General features: G+C 33.1%; 2 protein-coding genes across 3 annotated transcripts; one reads left to right on the top strand and one right to left on the bottom strand.

The window, feature by feature from the left end:
* Nucleotides 1-456: 456 nt before the first annotated feature.
* LOC120084447 (mraW methylase family protein) lies at nt 457-5375 on the top strand. The gene is made up of 5 exons (XM_039040227.2): nt 457-1101; nt 1637-1873; nt 2388-2456; nt 3586-3778; nt 4644-5375. Exons 1-5 carry the CDS (start codon nt 640-642, stop codon nt 5048-5050), a joined length of 1368 nt encoding a protein of 455 aa, XP_038896155.1. The 5' UTR covers nt 457-639; the 3' UTR covers nt 5051-5375.
* A 1377-nt stretch (nt 5376-6752) lies between these two features.
* Nucleotides 6753-17436, bottom strand: SKB1 (SHK1 binding protein 1). Of its 2 annotated transcripts, none has more exons than XM_039044341.2 (23): nt 17110-17436; nt 15572-15689; nt 15344-15453; nt 14978-15067; nt 14814-14879; nt 14424-14503; nt 14256-14331; nt 14083-14169; nt 13773-13854; nt 13535-13626; nt 13315-13350; nt 13111-13179; nt 12450-12518; nt 12221-12274; nt 12067-12141; nt 10973-11065; nt 10786-10889; nt 10285-10333; nt 10113-10199; nt 9137-9242; nt 8696-8783; nt 8479-8572; nt 6753-7134 (listed from the first exon to the last, which is right to left on the bottom strand). In XM_039044341.2, exons 1-23 carry the CDS (start codon nt 17245-17247, stop codon nt 7051-7053), a joined length of 1947 nt encoding a protein of 648 aa, XP_038900269.1. In that variant the 5' UTR covers nt 17248-17436; the 3' UTR covers nt 6753-7050. The 2 variants fall into 2 exon arrangements, with proteins under 2 accessions (XP_038900269.1, XP_038900270.1); XM_039044342.2 differs by having other exon boundaries at nt 14256-14328; nt 17110-17384.
* Between the last annotated feature and the right edge of the window lie 214 nt (nt 17437-17650).

Below are 17650 nucleotides of genomic sequence, written 5' to 3'. Positions count from 1 at the left end.
GAGCAAGATGAAGATGAAATAAAATGTCAACAACCAACAAGCGACCAACAAGCCAAAATGCCAAAGGACCAAAATTTTGAACTAAGAATATTTTTTAAATTCTCCCACTTTGTCATATTGTTCAAAATCGAATCTCTAAATTTTTTTAATGTAGCTAATCTATTTGGTAGCCATATAAAAAAATACAAATCACCTCACCATTTGTTAAAGAGTTAATCAAATCTTAACATAGCATGTACCAAAATAAAAGTTCGAAGACTAAAATTTAAAAGTTTAGGGATCAAAATAAAATAATATTCAAAGTTCAAAGAATAAAACATATATTTTTAAAAGTTAAATACCAAAACAAAAAGTTATTCAAGGTTAAGGAACGAAAATGAGATTTATATCTTATTTTTATTTCAATTACTATCTAATTTTTTAAGGATAAATAAATAAATTTATTTTATTATTACTACTTTTATTTTGGCGGGGATAAAATGACGATAAGTCATAAGTCTGTCGAATCGGGCAATTAGGGCTCAGAAATGTGAATTTCCCAATTTCCCTCCATTTTCAGACAATGCCGAAGAATTCTCCATTCGAGCTTCAGGATTTCACCACTTTACAGATTCAACAATCTCATTCTCTGTTCTTCTGATGCAATCGGAGCTGTGGGAAATGGCATTTAGATCATCAATGGCGAAGTTCTCGTTGTTTTCTTATTCTCCGTCGCAATCTCTCCGTTTTCAGCATTCTTTATTCACCTGTACTACTCCGCCGGTGAGAATTTTCCGCTGCTGTTCCATTGCTACCGCTGCTGATGTTAAGAACAAGGCAAAGAAGGAGAAGAAGAAGAATTCGAAGAATCTCAAGGCGAGTACCTCCGTTTCGAAATCATCGGAATCTTCTTCTTTATCTTCGAAGTTAGCTTTGGTGAAGGAGAAAAGGAGGACTCGGTCCACTAAGAAGTTTGATGAGAACGCTATCCAGGTGGGCGACACCGCGGCTCACATCCCGGTGATGCTTGCGGAAGTATTGGACGTATTCTCTGGTTCATCTGGAAGGCCGCTACGCTCCTTTGTAGATTGCACCGTCGGTGCCGGTGGGCATTCCTCAGCGGTTAGTCTCTATCTTAATATGTTTTCCTTCTTGTTTTATTCATCGTTAATGATTGATTCGGTGCATTTTTTTTATGTTTTCAATTATTGTTCTAAAATGTTTTATTATGACTATAGTTCTTGAAGTAGTTCTGTGCCTGCTCGTCAAATTTTCGAATTATATTATTATTTGTGTGTATCTACAGCCGGACTAGATGCTCATCCAATCTTCAATCGAAAACTTTGATCAGTGAGCAGTATATTATGTGCTGATTTGAATATTGAATTCTATATTGTGTTCTATATGGAGCTACATGTGGCTATTCAAGCGATTGATCTTATCTATGTGATTATTTCTATTCTCTTGTTTCGAAAGAGGAATTGTGGATTAACTCGTGTCTAGTCTTTCATTTGATGTTGTTGCATGAAAATGTGGAATGAGTGTGACTTTTGGCACATGACGTGGTGTTGATAATACAGCTCTCTTGCGATTTTCTGTTCGAGTCGAGTTTTCTTTTTCATGATGTCCAATTCTGATTTTGTGTCCTGGAAAACAGATAATTCAAGCTCATGCAGAGTTAAAATTTTACATGGGAATGGATGTCGATCCAATTGCACTAGACAAGGCTCAAGATCGGATTAGTGCTTTATTCAGTGAGGATTCTGATTTGAAAGCATATATAGTTCTGAAGAACTTTAAATATGTGAAATCACTACTGGCTGATTCAGATGAGAAACCTTTAGATCCTGGAGTTGATGGAATTTTGATGGATTTGGGAATGTCATCCATGCAGGTTTGTGAAAGGAAATCCATTAATATTTAAAATACTCAACTCAGTGAAGGAGAGAGTAAACTGTATGTTAATCCATTTAAGGTACTAATGAAATACAAGGCAAAAATAGAATGCTCAACATAACAATACAGTATAAGGGTACTGCACACTAGTTAGGAGAAGATCATAAGATTTCTATTAATAGTAGACAAGTAATATTCTTGACAGCTATGACAAACATAGAGAAATAATCAGGTGCCGTTATTTATTATTACTGTTGGGGTCCAAAGTGATGAGTGGTATGGTCCATTTTCTTTACAGGGAAAATCATGATAACATTTAACAAAGTTATGTTTCTATGATTCTCAATCCCGTGGCCGTAATGCTATAGATGCCCTATTGATTCATCTCATGGACAGACATAGCTTATATCTCACACCTCTTTTTTTCATGCTGTCAGTTATGTCGTTTAATTTCTCATACACAATGTAACTTTTTAACAGCCTGAAATTTGGCATTTTTCCTGTCTGCTTAGGTGGACGATCCTGAAAGAGGATTTGGGGTCCTTGGTGATGGACCTCTTGATATGCGAATGGATCCTCAGGTACAAACTACTTTAATGAATTAGTAAATAACGTCTGAATCTGTTTCTAACTATTCAATTGTTTACGTTTGATGAGCTCTTAATTAACCAAAGCAACTATGAGCTGTTCTCTTCCCTTTTCCTTCATAGTTGCTAAACTGATTATTTGATTTCACTCTTGATGATGGGAAAACACATGCTGTATTAAGGGGCTATTTGGGGGACTGTAATGGAATGGATTTGTAATGTAATGCAATCTAAAACTTATATTTGGATTGAGTATATAGGGCCCAAATTATACTACCAAACTCCTTACGTTCCACTGTTTTTAACCCAACCCTCTTTTCCACTGTTTTCACGCTTCACGATTCCATTTCCATTTCGCCCTTGATTCCTCATACATTCCAATATCTTTCAGATTCTCAATAATCTTGATTACATTTAGACTCCCCAAATAGTCTCTAAAAGTTGTTTTTTCTGTTACACATGTATTTCTATGCTAGATTGAGTTACCAAAGAATGTCCTTTTTTTTCCCCTTTTGTTGGATAAGATTCCAAAGAATGATTATATAACTGTCTGTTAGACCCCCTGCAGATTACTGACTTCCTTTCGTATATTGTCCTCTGTTCTCTCTTCATAGCTGAATGAAACGTTCTCCATACTGTTACCAGGCCACCACCCATTCTCAAAAAGAAGGGGAAAGAAGCCATAAATGAAAAAGGAAAAAGGACCATATAATTTTGGTCCAAGTACTTTGGAAATTCCAAATTATTTCATATCAGTTTATGTACTTTCAACAAAATTTTTAAATTTAGTCCTTACTGATAGTTTATTATTGTTGATTTTTTCACAAACTTTTTATCATCTATCACCATTTTCCCTATAAATTTTTGAAGCATATTCACATATTGTATTTTCTTACTTGATAATCAATTTCGATAAAAGTTAACAATTAGGGATTAAATTTAAGATTTAGTACACGAACTAAAATGATATTATAACTTATATTTAAAAACAACTTAATTTTGATCTATTAGTAACGTTATTGAAATTTCTTCACCCAGTTGAAAGATTTATAGGTTTAATGCAGAAATTTATGGGTTAATTATTTATGTGGCTTCCCTACTGATTGAAACAGGTTTATGGCAGGCAAGTCTAAAAGCAGAGGACATTTTAAACAGTTGGCCGGAAATAGAAGTGGGCCGTATATTACGGGTTTATGGAGAAGAAAGCAACTGGTATTCTCTCCAGAATAAAATCGTAAAAGCTCGATCACAGGGTGGGTTGCATTCGACCGCTGAATTAGTTGATCTTATCCGGAAATCCACTCTAGGGTTAAAAGGTAACCACTGCTCCTTGATTTTAAATTCATCTTTTTTGCTTTTGATCTGAACCACATCCATCTTTGTTTATTATGTTCCATGTGATATCATCATGATTGTCTCTCCTATTGATTATAAGCACTTTCTTTTTCTCCGTATTTTTTTTTTATTTCATATCATATCATCCACAGAATTGAAACCCGCTGATAATTTTTTGATTTTTTGTTTTTGAAAATTACGCTTTTCAACACTGTATTAGTTTTCATATGTTTTGTTCCCATGTTTTCAAAAACCATGTTAAGATGTGAAAACTAAACAAATAGTTTTTAAAAACTTTTTGTTTTTAGCATTTATCTAGGAATTCAAGTGTTTCTTCGAGACCGATGAAAATTATATTAGGAAAATGGGCAGGGAACAAGCCTGAATTTCAAAAATTAAAAACAAAAAACAAAATCGTTAACTAATAGGGTCGGACGACTGAGATTATTTATTTATTGAAATTTGTTCATTAAAATTTATTTGGCTAGTGCATCATTAAATCATTGTTTAGTAATCATTTGGTTCTAGCTTTTTGATAATCGTTTTTGTTTTCTCTCAATTTTTTATTGGTTGATTTATATTTCTGTCGTAGACATTTTGGATTCTTCGGTCAATTGACAAAAACAAAAACAAATTTTTGAAAACTACTTTTTCAAATTTTGGCTTTACGCTCTTTGAATGTAGACAACAAAACATATAAACTAATAGATGGAAGTGGGGTTTATAAATTTAATTTTTGAAAAACAAATAATTACCGAATAGAGCCTAAATTATCTGAGTACTTGAAAACAAGTTGAAAGATCATTTTCTTAATTTGGTATGCATAATAAAATTTAATGGAAACAGGCGGAAGACAAGGTTGGATAAAGACAGCAACCAGGGTATTCCAAGCTCTGAGGATTGCTGTTAATGATGAACTGAATGTATTAGAAGACACCTTGTATACATGTTTCGACTGCCTCGCTCCCGGCGGTCGGCTTGCAGTCATCTCCTTCCACAGTTTGGAGGATAGGGTTGTGAAACAAACATTTCTGGACATCATTAACCCCAAAACACAAGGAGATGAACATGAAGAAGACATCACAAAGATTGTTGAAGAAAATGAAGGATGGATTAAGCAAACTGTTATTGGTTCAAAAGGTACAGTCCTCACGAAAAGACCGATTACTCCATCGGAAGAGGAAGAGAGATTGAATCGACGTTCTAGAAGTGCTAAGCTCAGGGTGATTCAAAAAAAAAATGTCATGTGCTGATGGAAAACCAATGAAGTATTCTATAACAAAGTATGATTGGGAGCACACTGCAAGGTTAGTACCATATACAATGCTATAATTCCATGTCCTCTTCATGAACTGCTAATTTCATTTTATCTGGATTTTGTTTCAGTTCTTTTCAAAACTGTTTATTATTTAAGAATGTGAAGAGGATCATACGATCTTCGTTTCATCTTTATTTTGCTGTTCATTTTTATTTTTATTTTTTATTTTTTAAATAGGATTTTGTTTGTATAGAACTATTTTGGTTTTAGTTTATTCCATCTTTAAAAACAATGCATTTATTTTTACATTCGCTTAAAAAGTTTTAGCACCTAGACAAGTTAAAAAAAATAAGGCTGCTTTTAATAACCCATTATTTTGTTTGTAGTTTATAAACTCATTTCCTAAGTTTCAATCAATAACTCTTTAGGGAAAATATCATCCATTTACACTTCTAGTTGTATTAATTTAAATCTATGCAGGTATATTATGGACATGTTTGAAAGTGAATCTAAAATAGTTGAAGTCACTCGTGTCATTATCAAAATCATTTTTAAACATGTTTTTAATCATTCAAAATTGATGATATGAAATTTACATTTTAAAATGTAAAATTAATTCTTAGTGATTATATGCATATTTTGAAATGATTTTAAACATGACAAAAATGATTTAATAAAATTCCAATTGCTCCCAAATATGAATTAATTTACATCATGTAAGTGTTTATACTTTAATCATCCATTTTGTTTTTGTCAAATCAAAAATCGAAGTAACACATTTAAGAATCAATATTATCGCTCTAAAGTAGAGATACTTCATGTGAGACAAAGAATCTGTATCAAATATGTATCAGATATCGATATTTTTAGATACTTCTCAAATACATATTTAATATGTGATTTGACGTATCTATTTTGTGCTTATTTTTTTAAAAGAAAATATAAGCATATATTTCAATCTAAAACCAGGCAGATTACTTAAAAAGCTCACTATTTGAGTTCAAACTTATAAGGAAAATAAATAAATAAAAGATAAAACTCTAGAATCATCTAATATGTACCTTTACATTTAAGTTCTCACAAAATCTACCAAATATAACTTGTTTGAATATCTTCAAAAATTCAACGAAGTTCTTCATTTATTTTTCATATTTTTTTCTCTAATCAATATAAGTCATTTTTCTATTTCATCGACTATTTGACGTATTTTGTATTGTAGTAGTATATCTATATCCATGTCTCTGCCTCATAGACTCAAAACAAAATATTCTTGAGATTTTGTGACATCCAAATTTTTTAGGTAATTAATATTTTATCTTGAAATATTTAGAAGTTATTTTGAGATTTGAAGTTAAATTGAATTATTGTACAAGGATAGTTCAATTTTAAAATTTACTTCATTAAGGATTTGGAAACTAAATTTTAATTTAAGGAGAGTTTAGATTTAATTATTGAATTGAATTTTAGAGATTTAGAAGTTGATTTTATTTATTTGGAAATAATTGGTTCCACTTTTATTGATCGCCATTTGTTCGGTGTTTTAAAAGGTTGTGTGTCATATTTTGAAAATAGAATTATTCAAATTCAAGGAAAAAAAAGAACTTACCAAAAGAAAAGTTTATAAAATTCCTAAGGAAATGAGTTCATATAATCTTGAAGAACATACATTTAAACAGCTAAAAGTAATGGAAGATAGCTTTAGAAATGGAAAAATGTGATTTTATAAATGTACATTCACTAAAAAAATGATCTAGTAGTAAGATCGAAAAACATTCATGCTTAGGTGTCGATATAAAACTTATTCTACATTAAAACTACATATCATCCTACAATTCTGCTCTGCTAAGACAAGCAACGCGTAATTTTGCATTTGGCAAAGAGTCGACATTCTAAAAGGACACAAAAAAGAGTTATAATATGTGTATTTCGAAAGAGGAAATTACTATATTACCACATAGCCACAGATGAGAACTCGAGTATTTTCTTTCTATTTCTTTATAGGCCGACCCAATATGAACGACCGTTACCGTTATGTAGCGGAGATTGGTAAGGAGATGTTACACACCACTCGTACCAAACCTGTGTACAACAACACACCTCACACTAATTAACTATTTGTGTAAGTTACTAGTTCCTTTTTTTTTTTTTTTGTATTAATTCTTCTTTTATACAATGAATAAAACTTTTTTTTTTTTTAATTTAATTCATGAATTTTAAAAAGTATTGATTTGACAAAGCTGAAAGTGAGGTTTTTTTTTTCTCTCTTTCAAAAGAAACTTTTTAATGTTTAGAGGAAAAGATCAATAAACCAATTTAGAATCTAACTTCCAATATCATCAAAGTGAATTCTAAACTAAACTGTTGTAATTTTCTCTCAAGTCAAGTTTCACTAATACACCCATTAAATTTTGACCAAAAAAAATGTAAAATATCATCATAAACTCATGCTCATAAATTTCAAGAGATAAAGTTTCCACACAAAAATAAATACTATTTAATCTAAGAAAAATATCTTTTTGGTTCTTAAATTTTGGATCTAGTTTCTATTTAATATCTAGATTTAGTTCTTAAGTTTTGAATGTGATTTTAATTTAGTTCCTAGATTTTAAAATGCCCCCTGATATTTGAATTTTAAAAGAAATTTTCAGAGAGAAAAAATGTCAAATTATTTATAAAAAAAAATAGCAAAAGAAACACTAATAGCATTAATAGACTTTCAACAACGATAGACCTCTATCCACTTCTGTCACCAACAGACGCTGATAGATATTAATCAACTTTCATCAAACAAGATTAAAATTTTGTTATTTTGAGCAAATAGTTTCATCTATTAATCTATTTTTGAAAATCCTCCAAATTTTGCTTCTATTTGGCCTCATGTTCCAAAATTTACACTTTTAACCTCGATTTTTAATTAAATACTCACTTTCCGTCGTTGATTTATATTAATAAATTAAAAATTCGTTAAAAAGAATTATAATTAATCAAGTTTCACTATTTTATCATTTTTAAAATTAAATTTAAAATTTCACTGTGTAATTTTTTAATTAATTGATAGAAATTGATTTCAATGGATTGAAACAAAGCATCATCTAATGAAAAATTGAGGTTAAAATATAAAATCTGAAAACCAAATTGAAACAAATCTCAAATTTCAAGAATAAAATTGTGACATTTTGAAACTTAGAAGACTAAATTTGTAACAATTAAAAACTTAGGAACTAAATAGAAACTAGCACCAAAACCTACAGACCAAAAATGTATTAATTAAGCATTGAATAATTTTGTTTGCGTCAAAACATTAAAAGCTCCAATGCCATTTGTTTTTAAATTTTGATCAATTTCATATGTTATATATAATTCATTGAATGCATGAGAGGAAAAAAAATCATATGTTATATATAATTCATTGAATAAACTCACCTTGTTAGGACTACAACAACGCCAAAAATGTACTTCTACCGGAGAACCAGGTCGCACGCACATTGGAGTCCTTAATGGGAAAAATATAGCGAACCTGGATAAACAATAATTCAAGATTTAATAATAAAATCTTAATTTGAGGATAATTAAATGTGTGCACTAAGAATTCTAATAATAACATATTATAAATGGGACCAAAAATAAGTATTCACTATACCAACTGAACATATTTGGTGTTGCTGTTGATGGTTCAATGCCCAAATGTACGTCGTCGTATAATATCGCATCAAAATAGCCAGCAAAACCTTAACAAGTTGAGTGCAAAAATATCAGCCAAAATGGAAATAGATGAAATTGTTGAAAAGCTTCCATGATGAAATTGTTACAAAAGTTCATACATGTTCTTCATTAGCTAATTATCTAAAGTAAAATCGTAGCAGAGTTATTCTAAGATGAAACGCCAATGGGTAGATTCAAGCAAAATTACCGAGGCTTTTGTGCTTTCAAATAAGATAATGGTCTAAAATTGTCCGAACAATTTGGTAGATTTAGCAACGTGTTCTTAGTAGAACCATGAAAGAATTCATTCACTGAATATATTGATTGAGATTTGTTTCTAAATGAAGAATACAAAGGGAATATAGCTGCTGCTACATACCGTGAACTAGGGCTGCACCGGTATCGTTCGGTATCTCGAATACGAGCTTCTTATATCGCTGATTGCTTTGTTCAGGTGTCCGGTTTGGGTGAGTAAAGGTAAAAGCCTGTTCAATAATAGCAGCAACGTGAGCCACAGTGGGCAAAATCAGTTTGGATATCATTCAAAATTGTGAACCACGAGTAAATCAAATCAGCTTTGTATAATAGATTAAAATACTACTTTGATCTCTAGATTGAGGCTAGTTTAATTACAGTCCCTGCATTTTCAAATGTCCAATTGTAGTCCTCATAGTTCTAATGAATATTAAATATTATGGTTGATTTGTTTCAAAAAAAATTTATTATCTTACAAGAAAAATATTGTTATTACTTAACCGAGAAAAATACACCCTCAAACTTTCAATTGAAAAAATCGAACCCCTCAAACTAATAAGAGAGTTAAAATTGGACACTCAAACTTACATGATTATAGAAATTGTAATAATTATATAAGTATGAGGGTTCCATTTTTATCATTTGGAGGTACAATTTCTACAACTATGGTGTAAGTTTTAGGGCCCAATTTTTAAAATAGAAAATTTGAGGGTGTAATAACAACCACCATCATACTTGCATCTGGCCCAAAAAATTAACTTTGAGAGACTAAATTCGAGATTCATTGGAAGTATAGAGACTAAAATTGGACATTAGATAATACAGAGACATTAGAAAGATGACGACCAAAATATTATTTTAACCAATAAAATATTAAGATAAATCACGGACAAATTTTTACCACTTAATCCTAATAATCATACTTGGAATGGAATATTAACTAATTATATCGACAAACACAATTGACTCGTAATGGGGAAAAGCACATAATACTTAGATGCACATAATGCAACAGCATTACACGTGCAAATTCAGAGGTTGTGATACTTTCAATTCATGAAACTGGCAACAAAAACAGTTGTATGGGAGGAGGTACTTACAGGCTGAGGAGGCGAGAGTCTTGCCACATTGTGCAGTTTGACAACATACGCAGTTTCAAAGTGGGACAAATCTTTATGTGCCTTAACCTGCACAACATTACCACCATAAATTAATACTCTCCGCTATATAGAATTAAATTATGGCATCTGGACCTAATACGGTAATACATACATCATTGTATAGCTTGGAGGCTGTAATTGGTTGGATGAAACTCGTGTACCTGACACATTCCACCAATCAACTCTGTAAGTAACAGTTATGGCCTAAAATAGCATCCAAAGATATCTAAAATAAAATTTTAAAACGTGAGGCCCATTAGCCACCCACCTATGAAAGAAACCTGAAAGCTATTATGATACGACACTTGGTGTCTATAATGTGCAGTGTAACATTCTATATCTCTAGTGTTCCATTTGAGTTAAAACATAAGAGGGATTCTACTTGAGGACAATCAGTTGTCCAAGAAGTCGAGCATAGAATACAAAGAACACCATAGAATAACGTGTTGTTCATAAATGGAACCACTATATCCTGAAATTCTTGCTATTCTATGCAAGCACAATCACCGCAAAGATCTCCAATGCAAACATTCGAAATAATGTTTTAAACATCTGGCCAGCCAGTTAATGTTTATGACCGTCAAAATCACAAAAAATAAGAAAAATCGCTTACGAAGAAGGTATTGAAATGCCATCCTGTTTTAAAAATCTTTGGGCACCATCAAGACACTCAGGAGATAGTTCGTTGTCACCAAAAGAGCCCAGCAACTCACTGACCTGAAAATACAGTGGACGTGAGGAAGATATTAACAAGTGTAGCACAGGAGACAAATGATTGATCATAACAGATACTTACGTACCAAAATGTCAGCCTGCTCTGAAGCATCCCAGTAACGCATGTCGCAAGAAATTATGGTAACAATCTTTTCCCAACCTTCCATTTTAACCAAACTCTGAAAAAGAAAAAAAAAAAAAAGGTTATAAAAAATAAAAAAAACATAAAGTCATCTTCCCAATCCAAGAGAGATGATTATGCTAAAGAAAACCGACAACCAAGCACCAAGCACAAAGATAATCATAACCCAGAGCATTGTTAATCAAATGGAAACAAATTGAAGATTGAAAACATAGATTTTTAGAGCATCCTTAAGATCAGTGGTCCTAGAGATATCCACACAATGAGATCCAATTCCATAGCCTAATAGAGATCCTAGATGAAGAGACCTTCATATGGAAATGTATTCAGACTCTAGAGGTAATTCTTCAAATCTAATTAGGACTTGCGAGAATGATAGTTGGGCAGCTTTCAAGAGTCCAATAGGTGTGAAGAAAATTCTCCATCTGTCAGGATTTTGACTTCAGGCCAAGTAGTTGCTGAACATATATTTACGAGATCATGATTAATGTACTAGCTCTCTAAGAGTATTAACTGAAGCTATCTTCGTTGGTTGAAAAACTCTTATTAAAGGAATGCAAATTGGATAGGGAAAGCTGTAATCACTGACGGAAGGTTCACTTGCTCACGCCTACTTAATGTTATTCAAGCAACGATTTCCTTGTTTCAATATATTCATTGATGTTCCTTAATAAAATAATGACATACAAGTAAATAGGCCTCGTGACTCCTTTGTTTCATATAACTGAACAGATCAAAACATGTAAAAATGTAAATGAAAACAAGCAAGCAATCAATTATCTTAAATGTGCCAAGTTGCAATAAATGGTGTATGTCACATTTAATAAACTAAACATTCTTAAATGCAGATAAGAACTGCAAAATTGTGACAAAGTGACATGTTGTTCACCCAGAAAGGTTAAGTCTACCCTTCCACCAGAGGGGGGAGAATTTGCCAACACTTGGTAAGAGCAAGCTTGTACATAAACCACCACATCAAGCACATACGTTTACTATCAATTTTCCCTATTAATGAACAGAACTGGTATAGAATCTCACATGAAGCGTGACAACTGCATTGGGATTTTTCTCCACAGCATAAACTTTCAGTTTGCGACCCGTTTCTTCTCCAGCCTACACAAATTAACCAGGGTTTAAAATAAGAAACAAGAAAGTTAAAGGGAAATCCAGTTCTCCAAGTGAGGAAAGGAACCTGCAATGCAGCCCTAACAAGAGGTCCACGACCTGCGCCTACGACCATCAATACCTTTCCACAAATAAAAATAATAACAAATAATTAAATAAATAAAGATTACACATAACCTTCAAGTCTCAACTCATTCTTAAAAGCAAAACTCAACAAAAACGAATGGTAAGACAAAACCAAATTATTGAACTTTTCTACAATTTTTGTGAAAACAGAAAAGCTGGAGGCTACTCACTGTTGTTATTGAAGATGCCTTCTCATCTGGCACCCTATCTTTTAAAGCTTTAACAATTGCTCGTTGGTACTAACAAAATTTAAGCAAAGAGTTAAAACAAAATACATATAATAATAACAAAAAATTTAATTGTTATCTAACCCTAGTCATTGACCACTTCTCTCTCAAATCACTAGAAGAAATGGAAAAGTGCCAATAATAACCTTAATAAGTCTGCCTATAGTAAACTAGACCTCGAAAACAGATCTAATAAAAAACATCAATTCACCAATCATCATATCAAGGTAACTACAAGCATTCTATGGCTGTGCATATATTTAAACATATTATAAATAATAGGTGTTTGCTTTGTTTGATATTAATTAGAGAATAAAATGTGCATTAAAAGGTCCCATGGAAAGCCCCATGAAAGGAAACAACATGATTATCCAAATTCAATCATCATTACAAGTAAAAAGTAATGATTATAATAACAAAATGAAAATTTAGATAAATAGATTGGACCATGTCATTATAAGATCGCAATTCTCCAAAGGAAAACAAGAATTGAGTAGCATAAACAAGCAACACCGATCTATTATAAATTCTATGAACTACAGACACTCTGATAAATAACAAGCGGGTTACAAGAGAGAGGAAGGAAATTAGTTGGGAGCAATACCTGAATGTATTTGACTGCATCTTTCTCAAAAGTTTCATAAGTTTGAGACTCTAGGTTATCCATAAGAGGCTGAAATAAAATCAGAGAAAGATTTGCAACAAATTAATGACAACATTAACATGAATTGGCACAATAAACAAGATATGTCAGGAGTGTGCAACGAGTAATGATACAGCACATGTTATGATGCCTAGAAAAACTTACTTGGAGAGGGGCCTGTAAGTAGTCCCTGTATCCCAGCTGAAATGTGGGAGAAATGGGTGTCAAAGGAATGAAACTAATTGGAATTTGAAAACAAGCTTAATTACCATTTAATTTTGCTTGAGGATGTACAATTTACAAACATGTGGACAGTCTTTGTATGAGTGTTCGTTTGTGTCTAAGAGAGAAACAGAGGGATTGAAAAAGAGCAAGTAGAAGCTACCTCAATTCGTTCTTGCTCAGGAAGTGGGTCCATTCTCTGGTAAAGAAAAGCAATATAATCTAAATAGCACCTCAACGGATGAGATTGTACACCTAAACGTCGGAAGCAAGCAAGCAAAAAAAAAAACAAAACTATCAGACCATATGGACCATGATTAACAACACACATTCATCTTCGGCTAGGTGAAAGAGAAATGCAAGGCAGCAAAAGCATGTAATGAATGACAAATGGATACCACCTGAAGGATTTTTGTTCAGACCAGTAGACGAATCTGCAGATCCCCTTGAAACATTGTGCAATGGTTTCCCAGATAAAACTACCTGAAGAGGACAGATGAATCAATGTTAGCCAACAAACAATGCAGCCGAGCCAATGTAAAAATACTGCACTAACAAAACACAATTATTCATCGTAACACGATTGTTGCAAACCGATGTAACAGTGCTATATTGATACTAACAAAAAGCAAGGTGAGAGTGAGATGAAGTTTTTGGAAAACTAAATTGAATGAAATCAGATAGTGTAGCGATGGAAGAGGTTGAAGATACCTGAATGGAATGATTGAAAAGTCCCGTAATCAACTTCTGGTGCCGCTTCGACAGGCATGGATATCCCCGTGAATTTGTCAAGAAACACTGAGAAAATAGATCGAATGCCTCCTTCAGAATCCAGGAAATCAAAGGTATAGGTTCAATCTTGAGAACATAATCAATATAGTTACATCAGTACTAAATATGGCCGCTCTGACAGACTCCCCAAACCATCGTCCAAGCGCATTTGGTGAAGGCAACGTACTTCTAATGATCAGAAAATGGCAACTTCAACATCATATGATAAATAGTAACTCAAGTATGAAACAAAACAATCCACCACAAATTTGAGCACCTACAAAACGTCAAGTGCAATTGATAACTGACTGTGGTGCTCGCAAAGTAGACGAAATGAGTTCCACAAATTCCAAGAATCAACCTGCCACAAAAGATTGATATTAGCAATGTTTACATGAACATCATAAACACTCGAGCATGGAAGGGAAAAAATAATTTTCCACCTGAGAAAATCACAAATAGCCATACACTGATACTTTATCAAAGAAATAAATGCGGATATTTTTGCCCTTTAATCAATCACTTGTCAGAAAATGCAGAAATCAATGATTTTTGTGCTCAACACTACTCTGCATCCCCAAGCAGGGAATCTAATCTTGTACGAATTTAAATCCCTTTCCCATCAAGATGGCATCACGAGAAAGATGCAAGCATAATTCAAATATACTTACCAAATGATCAGACTTCACATCTGTAGAATCATCATCAACCTTCACCAGAGGTATCCTGAGCCACAACTTTAGAAAAGTATCAATTAGAACAGTTTCAAAACCTTGGTAAAAACATACAGAAGTAAGAAAAGTATTGATCATTTAATGATAATTAAGAGTATCACCTGCATATTATTAAGGCCCTGCAAAATCTGATGGACACACCTTGCATAATTAGCATATGATGTTCCCTTAGGTGCTGGAAGAAGGCATGCCTGCAGTAAATCAGCTCTTAACTGTTTAGATGGAAGTTTAATTATTTTTAATGCACCTCCTGCATTGAGAAATTATATAGCTGACAGACCAGTAAATGCTTCAAAGATGAGAGAGTTAAGAAAGAAAGGAGATCAAGAGATGATGAAGACACCGCTAGGCATATACTTTGAAAGATAAAACATAAGTACGAGGAGTATGACTGCATATAAATTCATCTTGGAGTAAACTATTGTGTAAGAAAAGCAATTGGACTGTCAAAGTAGAACAATATACACCTGCAGAGAGAGATGAGAAGCCCATGCAATCTCTTGCTTTAGAGTTGTCTCAGAATCAATTCGTAGAATATCATCTTCAGAATCTAAGTCGATCCAAGAACTAATTTTTCCTGGGGCATATAAAATGAATAAATAAAACATTACAGATATGACTACCCTATGCTACAATAAGGTTAATAGACCAGAATGTAATCAGGCAATCGAAGAATAATTATTAAAAGAGAATACCAACAACGTGGCTGCTCCACTGAGCTGGGCTTAAAACCAAGTCCGATCCAGCAAATGGGAGAACGGCAGAACCACCATTTTTTTTCTGCATCAAGCTTGGTCGATAGGATGGATCCATCTGAAGCAATATTTAACCAAATACCAGTTTTATGAAATTATGCAATCAAAATATCCTCACAAGCCACTACTCTACAAGTTTGACAATCCGTAAAATTAACTAGACATTCCAACAATTTGTTAAAAACCACTCATCAAAATGTTGTAACAGCCCAAGTGTGAAAATTACATGGTCTATCTTCACTGCATGGAGTCACGGACCATTAATAAATATTGTTATAGGTGAGCTTACTGACCATTCACACAAAAAGAAAGACAGCTATTAGCTGATGTGTGACTAGCTAATTGGCCACCATACGTTCAACAGGTGAGGAAAATCAAATAAACTACATTGATGAATGGATCATTTTCTAAAAGTTATAACAATGCTATAAAATCTAAATATCTACAGCCTAAGATGTGGCATGCAGATGAAAAATTTTATTGTTCCAGTTTTATGAAATTATTCAATCAAAATATCCTCACGAGCCGTCCCGTAACTACATTACAAGTTTGACAATCCACAAAATTAACTGGTCATCCCAATAGAGTTTGTTAAAAAAGCATTCGTCAAAATGTATTTAACAGCCCAAGTGCGAAAATTATATGATCTATCTTCACTGCACGGACCATTAATAATATTGTTATAGGTGAGCTTACTGACCATTCACACAAGAAAAAGACAGCTATGAGCTGATGTGTGACTAGCTAATTGGCCACCATAACAGATGAGGAGAATCAAACAAACTACATTGATAATTGGATTATTTTCTAATAGATATAACAATACTATAAAATCCAAACATCTACAACCTAAGGTGTGGCATGCAGATGACAAATTTTACAGTTCCGGAGCTATATGACGATTCGAACTCTGTGTCATTCTAGTAAATAGAAGTAAAGGAATATAACAATCAAGGAAATGGCATCAATTATCAAACACAACAATAATTTGCAATCCACTAATGAACTGTGACAAATATATTATCCTTCTTTTATTATTGAAGCAGATTACCACTGTGCGTTCAGCCATACACTTCTACATGGTTTAAGACATGTACTTTGACAGCCTTAAAGTGAAACTACACGATCTACCTTCACTATAACGGCTGTCAAACAACGTTGCTCTAGGTGAGCTTACTGACCATTCACACAAAACATACAGCTGCTTAGCCGATGTGTGACTGGCTAATTAGCCACCGTAATAACAAGAAACAGTGTAAAACAACGACGAAATGGAAATTCAACAATCGTTCTCCATTTTCATTCAATGAAACAAACAAATAACGATCTTCTTGGTCACGAAGAGGAAAAGCACACATTCAAAACGCAAAAGAAATACAACAATCGTCGAACGTCATTTCTCAGCTAGTTAAGGTCAGAACATCATTTCCAGCAGGAAAAACCGAAATGAAACGAGAACAAAGTGGAATAATACAAACCAGAGGAGCGACGACAAAATCAAATCCAGCAGAAGAGAGATTTGAGAGCAGGAGCTGAGGCACGTCGTCATCAAATTCAGTCTCGACGCCACAATAGCGAGACTCGCTCTTGTCACCAGCTCTATCTCCAAGCGGCATTTTCGTAGAACAGCGCCCTGCTTCAACGTGCCGCTCGGCTTCGGACAGTGAGACACTGAGGTCGAAGAAGCCGAAACAGAGAGAAAGGGTTTTGATAGGGTTTTTGATGGAATGTTTGACTGAATCAAGACTTTGAGGAGCGCATAAGTAAGAGCGGGGATATTTGTAATAAAAGAAGCTAGGGTTTTGAGTGACAAGGCCCAATTGATTTGATTGGTTGAGAATATACATGGAACCCCCGAAACGACATGTCGACTGCTGAATGGAAAAAATGTCCTAAGATGTGAAATTAAGAACGTAGCAGGCACACGGAAATACGAAAGTTGAAATAATATAATATAATATAATATAATATTAAATATCACATAAATAATCAAAATTTAGAAAATAAATAAATAGGATA

The sequence above is a fragment of the Benincasa hispida genome, chromosome 9 (assembly GCF_027475165.1).
Source record: "Benincasa hispida cultivar pf3 chromosome 9, pf3_genome.v1.1, whole genome shotgun sequence".
NCBI lineage: Eukaryota > Viridiplantae > Streptophyta > Magnoliopsida > Cucurbitales > Cucurbitaceae > Benincasa > Benincasa hispida.
Note: the sequence above shows the minus strand (reverse complement) of the source record. Positions and strands in the feature narration are given on the sequence as shown.

Bases quoted from the DNA above. Each gene is read 5' to 3' on its own strand.
- SKB1 (XM_039044341.2), bottom strand. From the start codon at position 17,247: ATGCCGCTTGGAGATAGAGCTGGTGACAAGAGCGAGTCTCGCTATTGT. The intron at 13,627-13,772 runs GTGGTATCCATT...TCCGACGTTTAG, and splicing joins TCTGAACAAAAATCCTTCAG to GTGTACAATCTCATCCGTTG. The intron at 10,334-10,785 runs GTAAGCGATTTT...GGAATGTGTCAG, and splicing joins GGCATTTCAATACCTTCTTC to GTACACGAGTTTCATCCAAC.
- LOC120084447 (XM_039040227.2), top strand. From the start codon at position 640: ATGCAATCGGAGCTGTGGGAAATGGCATTTAGATCATCAATGGCGAAG. The intron at 1,874-2,387 runs GTTTGTGAAAGG...CTGTCTGCTTAG, and splicing joins TGGGAATGTCATCCATGCAG to GTGGACGATCCTGAAAGAGG. The intron at 3,779-4,643 runs GTAACCACTGCT...TAATGGAAACAG, and splicing joins ATCCACTCTAGGGTTAAAAG to GCGGAAGACAAGGTTGGATA.